The sequence below is a fragment of the Aquarana catesbeiana genome, linkage group LG02 (genome assembly GCF_042186555.1).
Source record: "Aquarana catesbeiana isolate 2022-GZ linkage group LG02, ASM4218655v1, whole genome shotgun sequence".
NCBI lineage: Eukaryota > Metazoa > Chordata > Amphibia > Anura > Ranidae > Aquarana > Aquarana catesbeiana.
In genome coordinates, this window is record NC_133325.1 from 274,685,102 (window position 1) to 274,707,943 (window position 22,842).

Below are 22,842 nucleotides of genomic sequence, written 5' to 3' on the forward strand. Positions count from 1 at the left end.
CATCTTCCCCTTAAGTACCCTTTCCCAGAATAGACAGCGGTGGACCACCCCCACTGGGTTACTTCTGAGAAAGAAGAGCACTCAATACACTTCAGCCTGTTACTCTTCCAACACTGGCCTGTGGTGAAGACACCTACAGACAACAGTGTGGAACTACACGCAACACAGCCAATGCTGGAACAGAAGCTAATTTAGCCATAGATTAAATCTGAACTATGTACAGAACAGATAACCGCCTAAATTTACATAAACACCTAAACACCTGATCAACAGGAGCAGGGCGCTACATTAGCTTTGGTTATTTTTTCCTTTATAAAAAAGGTAGTGAGTGAGGTATAATAAATATATAATATACCTCACGTGAAAAAAAAAAAAAAAAAAAGTTATTGCAGAGTGGTCCCTTACTTCTTTTTGGGAGTCCTTTGCTCGCATTGTCCACTCCTACTTCCTCTGGGTGCCTCCTCAGCAAGTCGGCTGCTGAGGGGGCTCTAATGCTACCATATTCCTGAGCCAGATTTTGTGCATCCATAGACACAGCACGCCGGTAAGCCATACCCCTGCTCCCTCCTAACAGGAATTTGACTGACTGCAGCAGGAGCCTGTGGCTCCCACTGCTCTGTCTCCGGTAAGACCAGAAAGTGAAAGGAACGGTGCTGCAGCCAGGACAGTGCTGAAAAAGTGAGAGGAGCCAGGTAAGGTGTATGGGGCAGGGGCGGAGTACAGTGCAAAACAAATAGTGGGGTATATTTTACCTTAATGCAGGTAATGCATTATGGTAAAAAGTGTTTTGACGTTCCAACCACTTTAATTGAAATGAGTGATATGAATGGTAAAAGTTTTCTGTAAGGCTCTTCATATATGTTACAATCTGACTGCACAAGCTATGTAGAGTTTGCTTTTGACTTCCCAAAACTACGTAATATATGAGGATCAACGTAAACTACTGATTTAGCTTGTATCCAGTTAAGCAAGGGGTTGCACTACACAGTTGCTGGTAAATCTAAAGGAGAATGTAAGTTAGATTTTAAGGCCCCTTTCACACGGACGGATAGAATTGTGCTTTTAGCTGCGGATTTTCTAGTTTTCTACCGCAGCTAAAAGCACACAATGCTTTCCTATGGCCCCATTCACACACTGCGTTTAGCTACGATTTAGTTACATGCGGTTTGGTGCAGATAGAAAAAATAGAATTGACTGCGTCCAGGAGCGATTTAGCGCAGCTATCTGCACATAACTGCAGGTAATCTCAGTGCACTATTTCTCCTGCGGTAGCAGCGGCAACAAGGAAAAAAGCAACAGGAAGCACATCAGAAATGGCAAGAATGTTCCAAACGCAGCTAAACGCAGCTGCATGTAAACACAGGTAATCTCACTGTACAAATGCAGCTGATCGCAGTGCCTGGAGTCTTGAATTTCACAGAACATATTATATGCTTTTAACTGAGGCAGAACAGCCGTCCGTGTGAAAGGCGCCTAAGGGGTGTGTTAAGCTTGTGACTGAAGGTGTGTAAGTATGTACAGTTAAAAAAAAAAAAAAAAAAAAAAAAAAACACAACATCAAGATGTCAACTCATTGACTGCCTTCTTTGATAGTAAGTCCTCATGCACACGGACGTTTTTACAGCTGCTTTTTTGAGCTTTTTTTGCAGCTTAAAAAGGCCTGTCTATGTTAGTCTATGGCTTCATGCCCACCTAGGCGTTTTTGAGCTGCAAGTGGCATAGGCGTTTTTAAGCTGTAAAAAAAACCCAGGACCAGTGGGTTCTGAAAGACGTTTTTCAGCTGTAAAAACGCTCTAACGCTGAAAAACGCTGAAAAACGCTCAAAAAAGTAATTCAACGTTTTTTAGCGTTTTTGATCCATTGAAAAAAAAAATAAATAATTTGAAAAAAAAAAGAAACGCTCAAAAACGCTAACGCGGAAAAACGCTCAAAAACGCCAAAAACCGCTAAAAACCGCTATTGCAAAAACGCTGAAAAAAGTTTAAAAAAATCACTGCAAAGATACTGGCGTTTTCATAACGTTTTTTTAACAGCCTGTGTGCATGAGGGCTAAAAATCAAAAAACATATAAAATGTGACATCCAAAACTATAATTATAAGAGACATAAGCACAACGAAGTGAAGTCTGGGTTTTAGCCCCAGACAGATGCACATTAGAAATATATCCTGCTCCATTACCAGCTCTCTATTATTCTGATGGCAGTTTTTATGGCAAGACAGCCTTGCTCAATGTCTTTTAAATCTTGACATAAAAACATTAAGTGCTCATGCACCTAGGCTTTTGAAAATAAGCAGCATTTTTTGCTGACAAAATAAAAACCCCTAATGTTACACTATATATGCACATTGATGCACATATTTACACATGTATGGCATTTGAGTGTAGATGCATTCTACTGGCCAGAATATTAATTTATTCTGCCCAGGGAAATGCATTAGCACATTTACACTAAGAACATGCCTTTGGTGCTTTTTTTTTTAGCCTGTAAACACTCCTCTTCAAATACATTTGTAAATGCCTATGTGTGCGGTCCCAAAAAAAGTGTCAAAAGTGTCCAATCTGTCCGCCGCAATGTCGCAATCACGATAAAAATCGCTGATCACCACCATTACTAGTAAAAAAAAAAATAATAATAAAAATGCCATAAATCTATCCCCTATTTTGTAGATGTTATAACTTTTGCGCAAACCAATCAATATACGCTTATTGTGATTTTTTTTTACCAAAAATATGTGGAAGAATAGATATCGACCTAAACTGAGGAAGAAATGTGTTTTTTTTAAATTGTGGGGATATTAATTATAGCATCAGTACAAAATACTGTTTTTTTCAAAACTGTCTTTTTGGCGCAAAAAAAAAAAAAACGCAGAGGTGATCAAATACCACCAAAAGAAAGCTCAATTTGAGGGGGGGGAAAAAAAAAAGGTACATCAATTTTGTTTGGGTACAGCGCACAACTGAGCAATTGTCAGTAAAAGCAACAGTGCCGTATTGCAAAAAATGGCCTGGTCATTAAGGGGGTAAATCCTTCAGGTTAATATAACTTAGATAACAAAATATTCAATTTTACTCAAATTAAATGATACAAAAATGAACACACCCCCCAACAAAAACAACACACAACACATCTAGTATTTTGTATGAGCTCCATGATTTGTAAGGACAGCACAAAGTCTTTTAGGCATGGAATGAACAAGTTCAAGTTGGTGACATATTGCAACATCTATCGGTTTCCATTCTTCAAGAATGACCTCTTTTAGAGCCTAGATGCTGGATGGAGAGTGATGCTCAACTTGTCCCTTCAGAATTCCCCATAGGTGTTCAATTGGGTTCAGCTCAGGAGACATACTTGGGCACTGAATCACTTTCACCCGGTTCTTCCTCTATTTGTGTGGAAAAAAAGGACATCAATTTTGTTTGGGTACAATGTCTCACGACTGCGCAATTGTCAGTTAAAGCGACGCAGTGCCGTATCGCAAAAAATTACCTGGTCAGGAAGGGGGTAAATTCTTCACGGGCTGAAGTAGTTAAAGCAGAGTTTCAACCATAATTTAACCACTTCCATACCGGGCCTATTCTGGCACTTCTCTCCTATATGTAAAAATCATTTTTTTTTGTTAGAAAATTACTCAGAAACCCCAAACATTATATATGTTTTTTTAGCAGATACCCTAGGGAATAAAATGGCGGTCATTGCAACTTTTTGTCTCGCACGGTATTTGCGCAATAATTTTTCAAAAGCATTGTTTTTGGAAATTAAAAAACGGTTTCATGAATTAAAAAATAACAAAACAGTAAAGTTAGCCCAATTTTTTTGTATAATGTGAAAGATGATGTTACGCAGAGTAAATAGGTACCTAACATGTCACGCTTTAAAATTGCGCACACTCATGGAATGGCGCCAAACTTTGGTACTTAAAAATCTCAGAAAATTTTACAGGTTACCAGTTTAGAGTTACAGAGGAGGTCTAGTGCTAGAATTGTTGCACACGCCCTAACGCACGCGGCGATACCTCACATGTGTGGTTTAAATGGCGTTTACATATGTGGGTGGGACTTGCGTGTGCGTTCGCTTCTGAGCACAAGCTACCTGGGACAGGGGTGTTTTAATTTTTATGTTACTTAATTTTTTATACTTTTACACTTTTTTTTTTATCACTTTTATTCCTATTACAAGGAATGTAAACATCCCTTGTAAAAGGAATCTATTATGACAGGTCCTCTTTATGGAGAGATGCGGGGTCAATAATACCCCACATCTCTCCTCCAGGCTGGAAAGCATGAGATTGAGAAAAAAAAAAAAAAAAAAATCACGATCTCATGCTGACAGCCGCGATCGTGGCTTTGTTGACATCCGGGAACCCCGGCGTGATGTCATAACATCGCTTCCAGGCCTCTGACGGTCATAGAGATGACTGGTGACCATCTGGTCACTGGAAATCTCTATCGTCGTCATCCGGAGCCGGCCGATTCTTTCTCCGGGCCCCCAATGGCATGGCAGAGCCGGGAGGAGCTGCGGATGGCGGCGTCCCCTCCCGTCACCTATAAAAATGATCAAGCGGTGGAACTGCCGCTATGATCATTCTTATCATGCAGAGAATCGCCGGCTGGAAAGAAAGATATCTGAATGATGCCTGTAGCTGCAGGCATCATTCAGATATCCCCTCACAAAGTCAAGGACGTCATTTGGCTATGTGCAGTAGGGAAGTGGTTAATTTTTGTCTCAATGGGTACAGTCCTGCAAGTTGAACAACATTTGGATATAGGGTTTTTTTTTTCCTTGCTCTGTGTAGCTTTTTGCTAGGGTGTCTTGTGTATTCTTCCTCCTTCGGAGCCACGGTGATGTACGTCATTTCCTGCAGTGCCTCTGCTCCTGGGAGATTCGTGTAATCGTTCCCAGGAGTCTGTGGGCCGCCGATTATGATGGCAACCGGAGACAAACCCCATGCTGTGCCCTGTGTATAATGCAGATGCGCAACATTGAGAGGTTGATGCTGGGTAAGCCAGCAGCACCATAATCTGGAAAAGAGCACTAGTGGGCTTCACATGCCCACAATCAAGATGGAACCGTGCAGCACGGAGAAGACAAAGGTTAGACAAAATAAAACATGTAATACAATGGCGGATTTAGTAAGAACATCTAGCAGAGAATTTGATTAATACCAGTAGGACGGGAGCCTTTAAAAAAAAAAATTAATATATATATATATATATATATATATATATATATATATATATATATATATATATATATATATATATATATATAGCTTTAGGGTGAATTACACTGCAATATACATGACACTCCAGCACAGTCGTTTGCTTCTGTTTACTTCCTGCATAGGTCCTTCTTCCCGCATCCACAGAATTGCCTGCACAGGCAATTACCATTGGCTGCCCACTGGGGAGGTTCTCTCAGGATCCACAGGATCCAGAAGAAGACTAAAGGGCAGTGAAGAGAACCCAGCAGTTTCAGGCGCATCTGTGGCCCTGAATTTGCAGCCCCCACAGCCAGAAACAGCATCAGTGAGGGACCTGGATGGAAGGGACTTGCTTCACTAGGTAAGAAGAATAAAACACACTATGATTTAGAGAGGGTGGGAGGGGGATCATATTTTGCACCGAGTTGGCCTTTAATATGAAATAAAAGAAGCAGCAAATTACATTGGAATGAGACATCCCAACTCTGATAGATGCGGACTAGGAGGAGGGAATCCAGAAGTAAAATTCCCCTGGTACTTTCGGCTAAGGACAGATATTTTCACCTCAAATTCCTACACAGGGTGCATTATACTCCACGGCACCTCTGTGGCTTATCCAACAAAGGATGCACATTGCCCCAAGTGTACACAGAAGAGGGGTAAGTTTCTGTATGTTGTCTGGTCCTGCCCCTACATTCAGAGATTCAGAAGGGAGGTCATGGTGGATATCAACGCAGTGGGAGGTCTGACAGTAGACCTATTGGTGCTCCTACTAGGGATCTGTGGCATGGTGGCCACCACTACCCATAAAAAAATATTTTTGTATTCTATGCTGCTTTTTATGCCAGAAAGACGATTGTCTCTAAATGGAAACTACCCGAACCCCCTAGTGTTTCTCAGTGGAAATCTACTATAAATCCGGACCTACACCTGTATAAGCTCATGTATATGGGCAGGAAATTCCCCCAAGAAATTTATAAAGTCTCAGCTGCTTGAGGTGGAGGCTAGAGATCTAACATTCTGATGCTTTTAAACAGAGTTATTAGTTTATTCTATTGGTGGAGTAATGTTTACCCATTTATGTTGGAGTGGCGGGCAAGAGTCTGGGTTCTTATCTGTGCCCCGATCTATTGTCCCACTTGTGATGATCCTGAGATTCCTAATTTTGGTCTTACATAATTACCCCCCCCCCCCTTTGCCTCACCCCCTACTGCAATGACAACTCTGTTGTGCACATGGTGTTTCTACTGTGTAAGCCTTATTGACATGTACTGTGGAATGCTCTCTGCTATCTATGTACAAATGTATGCATATCCTGTTATGTACCAGCAAACTATGTGCCACAAATGTTAATGACCTCTGTTTTTTGCTTATATATATATATATATATATATTTATATTATATATATATAAATAAATAAATGGAAAATTGTTAACCATACTTACCGTAATTTTTCTTTCCTGGCTCTGCCTCAGGACAGCACAACCTCGGGTCAACCCTGTCCCTTGACCCCTGTATAGGACATCCCTGCATAGATAGGTAAAAGACAGGCAGTACCTGGTGCAGATGTTCTTGTAAATAGCTTGCAGCGGTTCCAGGGAGGGGGTGTACTGTCCTGAGACAGAGCCAGAAAAGGAAAATTTGGGTGAATATCAATAGTCCATTTTCCTGGCTCAGTCTCATGCCAGCACAACCTCGGGACCTAACTAGCACACACAAAGGGAGGGAAAATGAAAACCCAGACACCAGGTGCTGCTAAAAGGTAGGTTTATTAACATCTAGACAGAGCAGAGGACAATACAGAAGTTCCCATGAGACCTAATTGGGAAGATGCCACGTCTAGCTTGTAATGCTTGATGAAAGTTTTAGGAGAACTCAAGCTTGGCGCCTTACAGACCACTTCCGCTGATACCTTGCACCAGGACGACGAGACTGCTCTGGTCGAATGTGCACAATCCTCCTGGGGAGTGGAGAGGCCTTCTAGTCAATATGCTGTCTGAATTGTTTTCACCACCCATGACGAAATGACCCTTGGGGAGGCAGGCATTCCCCACCTGGGGTCATTTGAATGTATAAAGAGAGCCTCAGTTTTTCGGAACAGCTCTGTTCTCTCCAAATAAGTCTGCAACAAGGTCTTCAGGTCCAACTTGTGCAATTCTGACCCCTTCGGGTCCATAGGTGAAAAGGCTGGAAGTACTGACTGCCAATTAAAGTTTTGGCAGGAAATTTGGAGGAGGACGTAGCACAACTCTCTCTGGGAAAAACTTGCAATACGGCTCCTTACAGGAAAATGCTGCAATATCTGAAAATCGCCTAGCCAAAACCACTGCTGTCAGAAATGCCATATTCAAAGTTAGAAAATATATTGAGCTGGTCAAATCCGTTGGAACAAAGAAACTTCTTGGAGAACTCTGGAACTGAAGCCGAAGGTCATTCCGAACTACTTCAAAGACCCAGGAATCTATTATCCCCTCTGCCCAGGCACCACTGTAGCTGGTCAGTCTTGCCCCTACTGGCGGTCCTTGGGCGGGCTGCCATTCCAAAGGACTTATCTGTGGATTTTGGAGCTTGAGGGGCTTTAGACTTGGAGTTATCTGCAAAAGGTTCTGCGAGATCGCCATGAAAAGCGTGAAAACTCTACCTGGTAGATAGGACCTGGCCTCCTTGAACTGATTGGGGCCTTTTATTCGTCCAAAACTACTGCGGACGACGCTACTGGGGGAGAAGACCAAACTTCCCTCCAGTCACCCGGCAAATTGCCTCTTCTAGCTTTTTACCAAAAAGTGCTCCCTGAGAAGGAAACGGAACATAAAGCCTGTTTTGAGGCAGAATCTGCGGACCACTGTTTGAGCCAAAGAGCCCCCCTGGCCGTGACTGAGTGGGCCATGATGCGGGAGGTGAACCTGACCAAGTCCACCGCTGCCTCTGCCATGAACTCAGCCGACAATTTCAATCCTTGATTTGATGAGAACAGTTCTTCCTGCGCCTGGGAACCTAACGCCGACTCCACATTTGCAGCCCAGACCATAACGGCCTTGGCAATTGAGGTCAGAGCCACCGCCGGCCTACAGCCAGCACCCAGTTGTGAAGATCTTCTTCAGTTCTGAGTCAGCCTTCCGCTCCAACAAACCTTTAAAGGACACTGTTTCTTCCAGCGGTAGGGTGCTATGCCCTGCAAGGCGCTGTAAAGACACATCCACTTTAGGAGGGATATCCCATGGCTCGACATCCGAAGTACAACAGGAATGTCCAGAGCAAGGACAGCATAAGAACATCTGCACAGTGGGGACGGAAAGTATTAAGACCCCCTTAAATTTTTCACTCTGTTATATTGCAGCCATTTGCTAAAATCATTTAAGTTCATTTTTTTCCCTCATTAACGTACACACAGCACCCCATATTGACAGAAAAACACAGAATTGTTGACATTTTTGCAGATTTATTAAAAAAGAAAAACTGAAATATCACATGGTCCTAAGTATTCAGACCCTTTGCAGTGACACTCATATATTTAACTCAGGTGCTGTCTAAGGATGAGCTCTGGCGTGTTCGCAAGCTGCACGTGCCGAGCCCGCCGGGTCCAATCAGTATAATCAAACACAGCTGGACTCAAATGAAGGTGTAGAACCATCTCAAGGATGATCAGAAGAAATGGACAACACTAAGGATTAGCTCTGGCGTGTTCGCAAGCTGCACGTGCCGAGCCCGCCAGGAAGACGGCACTGCGCTGTGCTAATCACAGGCAGTGAGACATTTCCCGATCTCTGCAGCCGCACATCGGGAAATGTCTCACTGCTTGTGATTAGCGCTGTGCAGTGCAGACTTCCTGGCGGGCTCGGCACGTGCAGTTTGCAAACACGCCAGAGCTCATCCTTAGTGCTGTCCATTTCTTCTGATCATCCTTGAGATGGTTCTACACCTTCATTTGAGTCCAGCTGTGTTTCATTATACTGATTGGACTTGATCAGAAAAGCCACACACCTGTCTATATAAGACCTTACAGCTCACAGCGCATGTCAGAGCAAATGAGAATCATGAGGTCAAAAAGGAACTGCCTGAAGAGTTCAGAGACAGAAGAGGCAGAGACAGAGGCATGGCACAGATCTGGCCAAGGTTACAAAAACATTTCTTCTGCACTTAAGGTTCTCAAGAGCACAGTGGCCTCCATAATCCTTAAATGAAGACGTTTGGGACGACCAGAACCCTTCCTAGAGCTGGCTGTCCGGCCAAACTGAGCTATCGGGGGAGAAGAGCCTTGGTGAGAGAGGTAAAGAAGAACCCAAAATTCACTGTAGCCGAGCTCCAGAGATGCAGTCAGGAGATGGGAGAAAGTTGTAGAAAGTCAACCATCACTGCAGCCCTCCACCAGTCGGGGCTTTATGGCAGAGTGGCCAGACGGAAGCCTCTCCTCAGTGCAAGACACATGAAAGCCCGCATGGAGTTTGCTAAAAAAAAAAAAAAAACACCTGAAGGACTCCAAGATGGTGAGAAATAAGATTCTCTGGTCTGATGAGACCAAGATAGGCCTTAATTCTAAGCGGTATGTGTGGAGAAAACCAGGCACTGCTCATCACCTGTCCAATACAGTCCCAACAGTGAAGCATGGTGGTGGCAGCATCATGCTGTGGGGGTGTTTTTCAGCTGCAGGGACAGGACGACTGGTTGCAATCGAGGGAAAGATGAATGTGGCCAAGTACAGGGATATCCTGGACGAAAACCTGCTCCAGAGTGCTCAGGACCTCAGACTGGGCCGAAGGTTTACCTTCCAACAAGACAATGACCCTAAGCACACAGCTAAAATAACGAAGGAGTGGCTTCACAACAACTCCATGACTGTTCTTGAATGGCCCAGCCAGAGCCCTGACTTAAACCTAATTGAGCAACTCTGGAGAGACCTAAAAATGGCTGTCCACCGTTTACCATCCAACCTGACAGAACTGGAGAGGATCTGCAAGGAGGAATGGCAGAGGATCCCCAAATCCAGGTGTGAAAAACGTGTTGCATCTTTCCCAAAAAGACTCATGGCTGTATTAGATCAAAAGGGTTCTTCTACTAAATAATGAGCAAAGGGTCTGAATACTTAGGACCACGTGATATTTCAGTTTTTCTTTTTTAACCACTTGCCGACCGCCGCCACGCCGATGTAGGTCCCATTTTTGAGGACGGATATCGTTGTTATGGCAACAGCTAGCTGCCATAACCCTGGTATCCCCGTTTTCGGTCAGCGGTCGGCTACAAGATAAAAGTGGTCTCTGCGGCGGATTCACCGCAAGATCACTTTTATCAGTGGCGGGAGAGGGCCCCCCTCCTCCCGCCGCAATCCGGTGCCCTCCGCCGCTTACCAGAGCCGTCGGCAGCGGCGGAGGCGATCGTGTCCATTCCCCAGCTGTGCATGGAGACGAGTGAGGGGAAGATGGCACCCATCCGTCTCCATGACACTGCAGGGCAGAAGCGACGTTAAAACGTCACTACCGCCCATACGTCTTAAAGCCACATTTTTTCAATGTAATTTTTTCAAATTACATTTTTTTTTTTTTTAATTGCATTTAAGTCCAAATATGAGATCTGAGGACTTTTTGACCCCAGATCTCATATTTAGGAGGACCTGTCATGCTTTTTTCTATGTTTACATTCCTTGTAATAGGAATAAATGTGACTCAATCATTTTTTTTTAAAAAAAGTGTAAAAATAATAAAATCAAATAAAATAAATAAGAAAAAAAAAAAATTTAAAACGCCCCGTCCCAACGAGCTCACGCGCAGAAGCGAACGCATACGTGAGTAGCGCCCGCATATGAAAATGGTGATCAAACCACACATGTAAGGTATCGCCGCGATTGTTAGAACAAGAGCAATAATTCTAGCCCTAGACCTCCTCTGTAACGTAAAACATGCAACCTGTAGAATTTTTTAAAACGTCGCCAATGGAGATTTTGGAGGGTAAAAGTTTGACACCATTCCACGAGCGGGCGCAATTTTGAAGCGTGACATGTTTGGTATCAATTTACTTGGCGTAACATTATCTTTCACAATATAAAAAAAGAATTGGGCTAACATTACTGTTCTCTTATTTTTTTATTCAAAAAAGTGATTTTTTTCCAAAAAAAGTGCGCTTGCAAGACCGCTGCGCAAATACGGTGTGAAAAAAAGTATTGCAATGACCGCCATTTTATTTTCTAGGGTGTTAGAAAAAAAAATATATAATGTTTGGGGGTTCCAAGTAATTTTCTAGCAAAAAAACTGTTTTAAACATGTAAACACCTAAATTCCAAAACGAGGCTGGTCTTTAAGTGGTTAATAAATCTGCAAAAATGTCAGATTCCAAATGCAAATAGAGCACTTGAAATGAACTCTGGACCTTTTATCTGCTCCTTGTAAATGGGATAATGAGGGACTAACACACCTGGCCATGGAACAGCTGAGCAGTCAATTGTCCCATTACTTTTGGTCCCTTAAAAAGTGGGAGGCACGTATACAAACTGCTGTAATTCCTACACCGTTCACCTGATTTGGATGTAAATACCCTCATATTAAAGCTGAAAGTCTGCAGTTAAAGCACATCTTGTTTTTTTCATTTCAAATCCATTGTGGTGGTGTATAGAGCCAAAAAGATTAGAATTGTGTCGATGTCCCAATATTTATGGACCTTACTATAATATATACATACACATACATATACACACACACTTTGATTTTTGATTTTTTTTTGCCTATTTGTCACACTTAAATGACTCAGATCAAACAGTTTTATTATTACACAAAGATAACCCGAGTAAATACAAAATGCAGTTTTTAAATGATGGTTTCATTTATTAAGGCAAAAAAACTGTCCAAACCTGCCTGGCTTTATGTGAAAAAGTAATTGCCCCCTAAACCAAATAACTGGTTGTGCCACCCTTGCAATCAAGCATTTGCGATAACTGGCAATGAGTCTTTCACATTGTTGTGGAGCAATTTTGGCCCACTCTTTGCAGAATTGTTTTAATTCAGCCACATTGGAGAGTTTTCCAGCATGAATAGCCTGTGTAAGCTCATGATACAGCATCTCAATTGAATTTAAGTCTGGGCTTTGACTAGGCCACTCCAAAACCTACATTTTGCTTTGTTTGAACCATTTGGAGGTGGACTTGCTGTTGTGTTTCGGATCATTGTCCTGCTGCATAACCCAAGTACACTTGAGCTTGAGGTCACGAACTGATGGCCTGACATTCTCCTTTAGGATTTTCTAGTAGAGCTCCGCCGGAGGCTCTTTACCAAGATCGGTGTAGCGGTGTGTCAGGCTGACAGGGGGCGCGCAAGGCGGCATGTTATCCTGCTGGATGTCATATGACGCCCAGTCAGGATAACGGAACCACTTCCCGGGCGTCAATCCGCTATAGGGCAGGGGGGAAGTGGTTAAAAAAGAAAAACTGAACTATCACATGGTCCTAAGTATTCAGACCCTTTGCTCAGTATTTAGTAGAAGCACCCATTTGATCTAATACAGCCATGAGTCTTTTTGGGAAAGAGCCAACAAGTTTTTCACACCTGGATTTGGGGATCCTCTGCCATTCCTCCTTGCAGATCCTCTCCAGTTCTGTCAGGTTGGATGGTAAACGTTGGTGGACAACCATTTTTAGGTCTCTCCAGAGATGGTCAATTGGGTTTAAGTCAGGGCTCTGACTGGGCTATTCAAGAATAGTCACGCAGTTGTTGTGAAGCCACTCCTTCGTTATTTTAGCTGTGTGCTTAGGGTCATTGTCTTGTTGGAAGATAAACCTTCGGCCCAGTCTGAGGTCCTGAGCACTCTGGAGAAGGTTTTCGTCCAGGATACCCCTGTACTTGGCCACATTTATCTTTCCCTCGATTGAAACCAGTCGTCCTGTCCCTGCAGCTGAAAAACACCCCCACAGCATGATGCTGCCACCACCATGCTTCACTGTTGGGGCTGTATTGGACAGGTGATGAGCAGTGCCTGGTTTTCTCCACACATACCGTTTAGAATTAAGGCCAAAAATTTCTATCTTGGCATCAGACCAAAGAATCTTATTTCTCACCATCTTGGAGTCCTTTCAGGTGTTTTTTTAGCAAACTCCACCTGGGCTTTCACATGTCTTGCACTGAGGAAAGGCTTCCGTGGGGCCACTCTGCCATGAAGCCCCGACTGGTGGAGGGCTGCAGTGATGGTTGACTTTCTACAACTGTCTCCCATCTCCCGACTGCATCTTTGTGTCCTTTACCTCTCTCACCAAGGCTCTTCTCCCCCAATAGCTCAGTTTGGCCAGACGGCCAGCTCTAGAAAGGGTTCTGGTCGTCCCAAACGTCTTCCATTTATTGGTTATAGAGACCACTGTGCTCTTAGGAGCCTTAAATGCAGCAGAAATTTTTTTGTAACCTTGGCCAGATCTGTGCCTTGCCACAATTCTGTCTCTGAACTCTTCAGGCACTTCCTTTGACCTCATTATTCTCATTTGCTCTGACATGCACTGTGAGTTGTAAGGTCTTATATAGACAGGTGTGTGGCTTTCCTAAAAAATTCCAATCAGTATAATAAAACACAGCTGGACTCAAATGAAGGTGTAGAACCATCTCAACAAATCAGAAGAAATGGACAGCACCTGAGTTAAATATACGAGTGTCACAGCAAAGGGTCTGAATACTTAGAACCATGTGATATTTCCATTTTTCTTTTTAAATAAATCTGCAAAAATGTCAACAATTCTGTGTTTTTCTGTCAATATGGGGTGCTGTGTGTACATTAATGAGGAAAAAAATGAACTTAAATGATTTTAGCAAATGGCTGCAATATAACAGAGTGAAAAATTTAAGGGGGGTCTGAATACTTTCCATACACACATTTTATTATATAATATCATATACATACGCTATAAGCATATATTATGCTATGGCACAAGCATGCGAGTATACCTCTAGGTTTGTTTTAAAAACCCTTGCCAGTGGCACAGTTTTGTTGTTACAAAAGTGAATACAAACTGATTAAATGGCTTTGGGATAAAATCTGTTATAACAAAATTAGGTATTCAATAATGCTTTAAAGGGCATAGCTGCTAAATTATTCTCCTCACCCGAGAAAGGTGGAATCTGTACTGTATTCGTTTATGACTAAGGCCTTATAGGCTGAAACAAATCAACTGACTTATTCTGCATTTGTTCACTGTGGCTATTCAATAAAATGAACAAATTTTAAGAACTGGAGTGCGGATCATTTTTTTCTACATTACTCAGACAGCGACTGTGGATCGAGCACCTGGGAGCTCTGCTATGTGTTGTATGGGTAGTAGCACTGACTTTTCTGTTTATACTTTGGAATCTGTACTGTGCCAATCTGATAGGAAAGTGCTAAAACCCAATTCAGACTAGGATTAAAACTTTTCTGGCTATATTAGATGATGGTCACCAGATACCTGTGAGAGTCAAAACTCAAATTACTCATTCCGCCAATTAAATTTGACTTCCTTGCTTGTTCCCTGAAGAAAAGAAAAAATAAGAGACCTTTCACACTGCTCCATTGAAAAAATGCATTAAAAACGCACATGCGGTTTTAACACATTTTCTGGACTCCCGATTCCAATCATGCAACTGTGAAACCTGGGCAGGTAACTTAAAAAATGCATCAAAAACACACCCCGGTTAGGTTTGGGATGCATTTTCTATGGAAATCAATGGGAAATGCGTTTTTTGTGCGCTTTTGAAAATCACACAAAAGATGCAGCATGCAGGACTTTTAAAAGCACCACACCCACAGCGCACTGGTATAAAGAGTTCTATTGGAATTAAAGGGATATATTTTTCATGCATTTTTTCTTCTGCTTTTTTACCCCAAAAACACATCAACGGATCGGTGTGAAAAGGCTCTTAATCAGGGGTCTCAAACTGGCAGCCCTCCAGCATTGCAAGGCTAACAGTTACAAGCATGACTCCCACAGGCAGAGGCATGATGGGATTTGTAGTTTTGCAACAGCTGGAGGGCCGTCAATTTGAGACCTGCGCTTAATCATGGATACATGCATTTCAGTATTAGATTAATTTATTTTTAATGGGAATTGAATATTAGCTTTTGTGCTATGGTACATAAACTATACAGCCACCTTGCAAACGAATCGTATGGCTGCCACTGCCTTAATATAATAATTTTCAGTCAAATGCAGCCATCAAATAACCAATATTGATAGGTCTATCTTTAGAACACATGCACTGCATACACAACAAATTGGTTTGTAAAAGTACTCTATAATGCTGCATTAAAAAAGTAAAATAGAAAAGCAACCAAAATATACAGTATTAGATTTAGAAAAAAATAATTGGTTTAGAAGTTAAATCAAATACATTTTTGGCAATGCAAACCTTAAAATTCTTTTTAACATTAAAACTGTTCTACATGATGTGTCTATATATATATATATATATATATATATATATATATATATATATATATATATATATATATATATATATATATACACACACACACAGCAGTTCTGTAGATCTGAACTGACTAGATAGCTCAGAACAAGGACAGCTTACACCAATCAGCAAGCTAAATTGCAAATACAGGTTCAAATTTTTCTTTCTTCATCAGTGACCATGTGCGACCCAGAGACCATTCACTTTACCCCCCAATGTCTCCGTTTATACAACTGTAATAGCCTGTTAACCCTACAAGGCAGACATTATTTTGGGTAATTTCCTATTCGTAGTTTTCAGATCAAGAACCACTTAAGAAATCTTGTCAAAATCCATTAGGACTCTGAACTACCTCTTGAAATAAATATGTAATTTTGGTTGCGGCATCTCAGATTAATGCAGTTCTGCTTTCTGAAAAGCCACTAGCTAGTCACAGAAAATGGGAGAGCCCCGTGGGAACATTAAAAAAATAAAATTATTATCACACATGCAATAAATCATAAGAAAAATGCCAAAGTATTTATTTGTTTTAAAAAATTGTTACTTTTAAACGGCTATATGCATTTGTGTAAAGTTAACTACAGGCAATTAAAAAAAATATTTGTAATCTGTCAATCTTCAATAGTGATACTACTTATTATATTCATTAAATAAAAATCTTACATTTTACCATTCAGTTTTACAAGGCCTGTGCATGTGGCCAAGACATTAAAAATATTAACACATAAAATGACCATATGCAGTACAATTTAAAAAAACCTTTTCAAAAAACAAATGCGCTATGGTAATGACCTCATGCCAATTTGGATGTTCATTAATAGACAATATACAGTAATGAGTCCAGGTTAAGGTACAAATGGGCCTTAAAAACAGTGCTCTTAGCCACAGACATAATCAGACACCTTTCTCTGCTGAATAAAGTCACTACAGCTTCCCATTCTGCCGCTTATTTTAAAGATTCATTAGCCACCACAAAGCCAGTAGTAGACTTACCAGACGACGGGCAAATTCTTTGTTTTCAGAAAGAAACCCATATCCTGGGTGGACCTTGAAAATAAACAGAGGGTGTAATCATAATAAGCATTCGGTCAATGGTGTGATTAGATATTTAACACTACCATTGCTGGTGAGACACAAATAAACATATAGAATGGAAATTATGAATCATTACTAAAACCTAGTCACTTTACAGAATTAAAATTGTAAAGGAAGAACTATATATAATCAAAGAGAAAAAATATTTAATTCATTTTTGTAGTAAGAAATATCTAAAATGCTCATCTTGATTCCTGTCAGCACACCCGTATAATTTTATGTGAAATTAAGAAAGCATGACAGTGCAAAAATAGTTTTAGTGCATTTTTTTCCTTTTATTTTCCCACAAAAGAAAAAGGAATTAGTGCAGCTGAAAGGGTTAAAACTAATTGGGATTTTTTTCCTCCCCCAGCATATTTGGGAATGAACTGAAGCTGCTCCCTGGTGTGATTTCTGAATCCAGCAGCCACCTGCAGGAACTGCCACCAGCCTTGCCAGATGCTTCAAAAGCCTTTGATTTCCAGTAGAGATTTCGGCCACATTTAACTCATGTGACATGAACCAAACAAGAACGGAATATTCAGTCCTTTTTTGTCATTTTTTTTTTTTTTAAATACAAATTCTGTCTATTCTGCCTTCTAGATCTGAAACAGCTGCAGCAGATAGACCCATTCAAACTCACAGCTTGGGCCCCAGTTTTTCTAATGGCTTCCATGATGGCATCCATGTTGAGGTAGCTTTTGCTTGTGGGAGCAGGGCCAACACAGACTGCTTCGTCCGCCATTTTCACATGAACCTGAGGAGACAAATATTCTGTGTTGACAGATGCTCACACCAAAAGTAATTACCATCAGCTTGAAATGAGAGCAGAAAATTAGCACATATATCATTCAGCAATACAAGAAAAACATTTTTTTTTATATTCTACAGCATTATCCTAGAAATGAAGTACAACTATGTAAAGTTCAAGTAATGATTTAATGCTTATTACATTTTTTTTTAATACAGGAAAAAGGCTTAATAATAATATGGAATAATAATAATGGAAAAGGCTTAATTTCTTTTTGACTTGTCACTTTATCCATTCACAACAAAACAGAAACGGAATATAAAAAAAAAAATAAATAAATAAATAAATAGCCATCCTAAAATCTGAAATGAATACAATAACAAATTACAAAAATGTTCTGACCAATATGTACCCAAGCATAATATTTTGCTGCATTACCATTACAGGAAAGCAACACCAACCATTTCAAGCTATGTGACAGTGCTGCAAAGTAAAAGTGGGGAAAAAAATTTCTTGAAAAGTAGCCAAGTCTTCCAGTACTTGACTGACTGCGTACATATAGGCAAATGGACAACATTTTTTTTTTTTTTTTTTTTTTTTTTTTTTTTAAATACCAGCTCCAAACCTATATCCAAGTAAATATTATTTTTCTAAAGTAAAAATATGTTTGCAGGTGAAATGTGGATGAAAACTTGTATTTTGATGCTGACATGTGCAGATTTAAAAGCAGTATTAACCCCCTCAACCTCAAACACTTTCCCCCTCTTCCTGACTGGGCCAATTTTTAGATTTCTGCACGGTCTTACTTTGAAACTCACTTACTCAGTCACGCGACAGTGTGCCCAATATGAAATTTTTATCATTGAGAAAATTGATCACTCCTGATGTGCCAACTGACTCATTTCTTGAGACCCTAAAATGCCAGGACAGTACAAACACCCCATTGAATGACCCTTTTTGGAAAGTAGACATTCTAAGTTATTTAGTAAGAGGCATGGGGTTTATTAAAGTTGTAGTCTTCTGTGACAATTTTTTAGAGAATTAAAAAAATTTAAAAAATGTTTCCCACAAAGTTGCCATTTTAACAAGGTTAATTCTAAACATAGAATAGGCATACTTAAAATTACCCAAAATTACACCCCAAAACACATTCTGCTATGCCTCCTGAGTATGGGGATAAAACATGCAAGACTTTTTTTTACCACCTAGATGCACAGAGGGGTCCAAAATCTAAGGAGCATCTTTAGGCTTTCACGGAGCATAAATTACACCTTAATTATGCATCTCATTTCCTGGCCACCTAGCACATTTTTGGAGGCTCTGGAGCACCAGGACAGTGGAAACACCCACAGAATGACCTCATTTTGGAAAGCAAATACTCCAAGGAATTTTCTGAAAGAGATAGCGAGTCTTTTGAAAGAAAATGTTTTTTTTATTTTTTTACACAAAGTTGTCAATAAGATTTTTCTAACACACAGCATAGGCATACTTAGAATTACACCCCAAAACACATTTTGCTACTCTTCCCGAGTATGGTCATATCACATGAGACTTCCACAGCCTAATCATATACAGGAGTCCAAAATTCAAGTAAGCACCTTCAGGCGTTCCAGTGGCATAAATTGTGCATCTAATTTCCTGACATAGGACACTAGAAACACCTACAAAATTACCACATTTGAAGGCGTATACACCCAAAGACATAAACAACAAAGTGATTTTGAGCAAAACAGTGCTAACATCAACACGTCACAATGAATAACATGAAAAATAACATGTGAAACAATGAAGTTACAGTGCTAGATTGCTACGTGAAAAATTCTAAGCTGGGAATCAATGTGATCCCATGGGGATAATGATAATAAGAACGTGTAGATGATGATAAAAATGACGTGTAAAAAATGGTGAGTGTAAAATTAAAAAACCGTAAAATGAAAAAACATCAATTAAAAAAATAAAAAATAATGAGAAGAAGCGTGATGGGGTAAATCCATCAACAAATGGTCCACAAAGTACACAAAAATGATGAATACTGTTCATGGATCTTCTCAATAGGTGAAATAAATAATGTGGGCAAAAGTGGATGGCATCTGTATAAGGATGTGCTCACAGAGCCCTTACCTCAAAAGGCATGGATAAGTGCCTTAGTAGTCAATGTTGCTAGATGGCAGTAAGGACCATTGATTGCCTCTGGTAGGTAGATGTCGGTTGTAGGGCCGAGTCAGGCTTGCATCAAGATCCGGATATCCATACAAAAAGGGAAAGAAGAAAAAAAGGGGGCCTCCAATCGTGTAGTAGTTAAGTCCAAATTTATTTAATAAAAAGCGCTGTACAGAGCATTGCAAGGAGCATAGCACAGTACAAAACGGCGTAGCGCCGTCACCTAATACGAAACTTCCGGTCCGCAACAAAATCAACCGGGTCACAGGGCAATATCTTCCGGTTGCGTCGGCTAACGTGAATCCTACGCGTTACGTCACATATCCTCGTGACTTCCTCTAAGGAAGTCATGAGGATACGTGACGTATCAGGTGACGGCACTACGCCGTTTTGTACTGTGCTATGCTCCTTGCAATGCCCTGTACAGCGCTTTTTACTGAATAAATTTGGACTCAACTACTACATGGCCCTACAACTGACATCTACCTACCGGAGGCAATCAATGGTCCTTACTGCCATCTAGCAACATTGACTACTAAGGCACTTATCCATGCCTTTTGAGGCAAGGGCTCTGTGAGCACATCCTTATACAGATGCCATCCACTTTTGCCCACATTATTTCACCTATTGAGAAGATCCATGAACAGTATTCGTCATTTTTATGGACTTATTGATTTATTGATGGATTTACCCCATCACGCTTCTTCTCATTTTTTCATTTTTAATGTTTTTTCATTTTACACCCATCATTTTTACACGTCATTTTTATCATCATCTACACGTTCTTATTATCATTATTCCCACGGGATCACATGGATTCTCAGCTTATAATTTTTCATGTAGCAATCTAGCACTGTAACTTCATTGTTTCACATGTTATTTTTCATGTTATTCATTGTGACGCGTTGCTGTTAGCACTGTTTTGCGCGAAATCACTTTGTTGTTTATCTATTTTTCAATGGTTGATTTGTGAACATCAGATTTTGCAGCACTACACATATTTGCACCTTTTAGTAGCGCAGAGGTCCTCACGTTGTTTTACACCCAAAGACATGAGTCTTTTTGAAGACTTCACTTTAGGGCTTCAACTAACGATTATTTTCATAATCGATTAGTTGGCCGATTATTGTTTCGATTAATCGGTTAATAACCTTAAAAAAAAAGTGTGGTGTATAATTTAGTTAATATGTAAAGTTTAAAAAAAAAGGCAATTCATTCTTAAATATCTCTATGCAGTGGTAAATATAAACAACCAACTATATGGTTAGGGAGCAAAATATTGAATCCACTCTGAGAATAACAGACAGAAGAGATATACTGTATATTCACTATTAGAGGAGATATACTGTATACACTATTAGAAGAGAAATACTGTTTTTTGGCCAATTTGTTGTTGGGCAGATTAAAAAATACAAATTGCTGCAAAAACGCATTACATGCTTTTCTGCAGCTTCTCCATTGAAGTATATTGAACCTAAAAAGCACCATTTTGCATTAAGAAAAAAAAAGTCCTTGACCCTTTCCAAATACGCAGCGGCTGAAAAAAAGCATAGATGTGAACGTGTCCCATAGGAAACCATGTTAAATTAACTGTAGTGTGTTTCTGCAAAAAGCACCAAAAAACACATAGATGTGAACCAGGTCTAAGACGTTTAGTAACATAATGGGGTTAAAAGAAACTAAAATGAGCCCTTTATAGTACAAAAAAAGCAAATAATCGCAACTGTAAGGGGTTCATTTTTTTTTACTGTAGAATGGTGAAAGTAATATTTACAGTAGCGATTTGCTCTTTTTGTACTATAAAGGGCTCATTTTATTTTTTTAACCCCACTATTTTACTGGCCGATTAATCGATTATGAAAATAGTAATCGATTAATTTCATAATCGATTAGTTGTCGATTAATCGATTAGTTGTTTCAGCCCTACTTCACTTTATTGCCAAAAGTTTTCAATAAACGTGGAAAGAATATTAAATACATTTTTTCCTTGTCAAAAGAAGTTTATTGAGTATACAATGTTATAAAGATACATAAAGTAAGTTTACAAGGATCTATAAAGTAAGCTCATTGTTTTACAGTAGGGTTTATATAGGTAAATATCATGAAATTTCAAATATTAAACATTGGGTTCACGTAAACCTAAATTAAAGATATATATATATAATTTCCTTAGTTACTTTTGTAGGTATTTAAATGATTTATACCTACTATACATATTGTTTACAAGTAGAGTGTATATAGGTCAAATAAATTCTGATGATGAGCTTTAATCGTAAGGTGGAGAAAAGGAAAGAGAAAGAAGAAAAAGGGTTGAAAGGTAGAGGTATGGTCCACAAGGTTGTCCTGCTCGTCAGTTTATTATTCTTTTTAGTTCTCTTTGAAGCCTTAGAATGGGTGTCTCTGTAAGTCATTTAATCTGTTACCATGGCAACATGACAGGATAATTGTGTCCATGAAAATTAAAGCGGTTGTAAAGGTAATTTTTTTTTTTTAAAAAAATAACAAACATATCATACTTACCTTCACTGTGCAGCTCGTTCTGCACAGAGTGGCCCCGAACCTAGTCTTCTGGGGTCCCTCGGCAGCTGTTTCAGCTCCTCCCCGCAAGCATTCACCACCTTAATGCGAGCTCCCTCGCATGGTGGTGAGTGCTTGCGGGCGCGCTCCCGTGATACAGCCGGCGGCTATAGCCGCTCGCTGTATCACTCGGCCCCGCCCCCCGGCGCGCCGCGTCATCGGATGTGATTGACAGTAGCGCGAGCCAATGGCTGCGCTGCTTTCAATCCATCCACTGCAGCCAATCAGCGACCAGGCTGAGCTGCAGCGAAGATGACAAGAACGTGCAGCGAAGATTCGAGGCGTCAGATAAGTAAAACGGGGGGGCTGGGGGCGGCGGTACTGTCAAAAGTTTTTTCACCTTAATGCATAGAATGCATTAAGGTGAAAAAATTTTTACCTTTACAACCCCTTTAAGTTCCTTTTTTTCTCTTGCAGCAATTAGTATTTGTTCTTTCGTTCTGTAATAATGAAATTTTGTGATTATATCACGTGGGGGTCCATCTTTCTTTTTGGCTGTGAGGGCTCTGTGTACTCTGTCCAGTTCTAAACGTTCAATAGGGATATCTGGCTTTAGTTCTTGTAATAGAGCAGTAATAGTAGATTGCAGGTCTGTCACAGATTCAGGTATTCCCCTTATGCGCAAGTTTGAACGTCTGGCTCTATTTTCGTAATCTTTGAGCTTAGTTTGAAGT

General features: G+C 40.4%; 1 protein-coding gene across 1 annotated transcript in view; it reads right to left on the reverse strand.

Annotated features, from left to right (window-relative positions):
* PCCA (propionyl-CoA carboxylase subunit alpha) overlaps positions 1-22,842 on the reverse strand; it is a 1,163,293-nt gene that overhangs the window by 978,552 nt on the left and 161,899 nt on the right. The window contains exons 5-6 of the mRNA XM_073614439.1: positions 17,324-17,437; positions 16,600-16,653 (exon numbers count right to left, since the gene is read on the reverse strand). Coding sequence (XP_073470540.1) covers positions 16,600-16,653; positions 17,324-17,437 — 168 coding nt within the window. The remainder of the gene's footprint in view (positions 1-16,599; positions 16,654-17,323; positions 17,438-22,842) is intronic.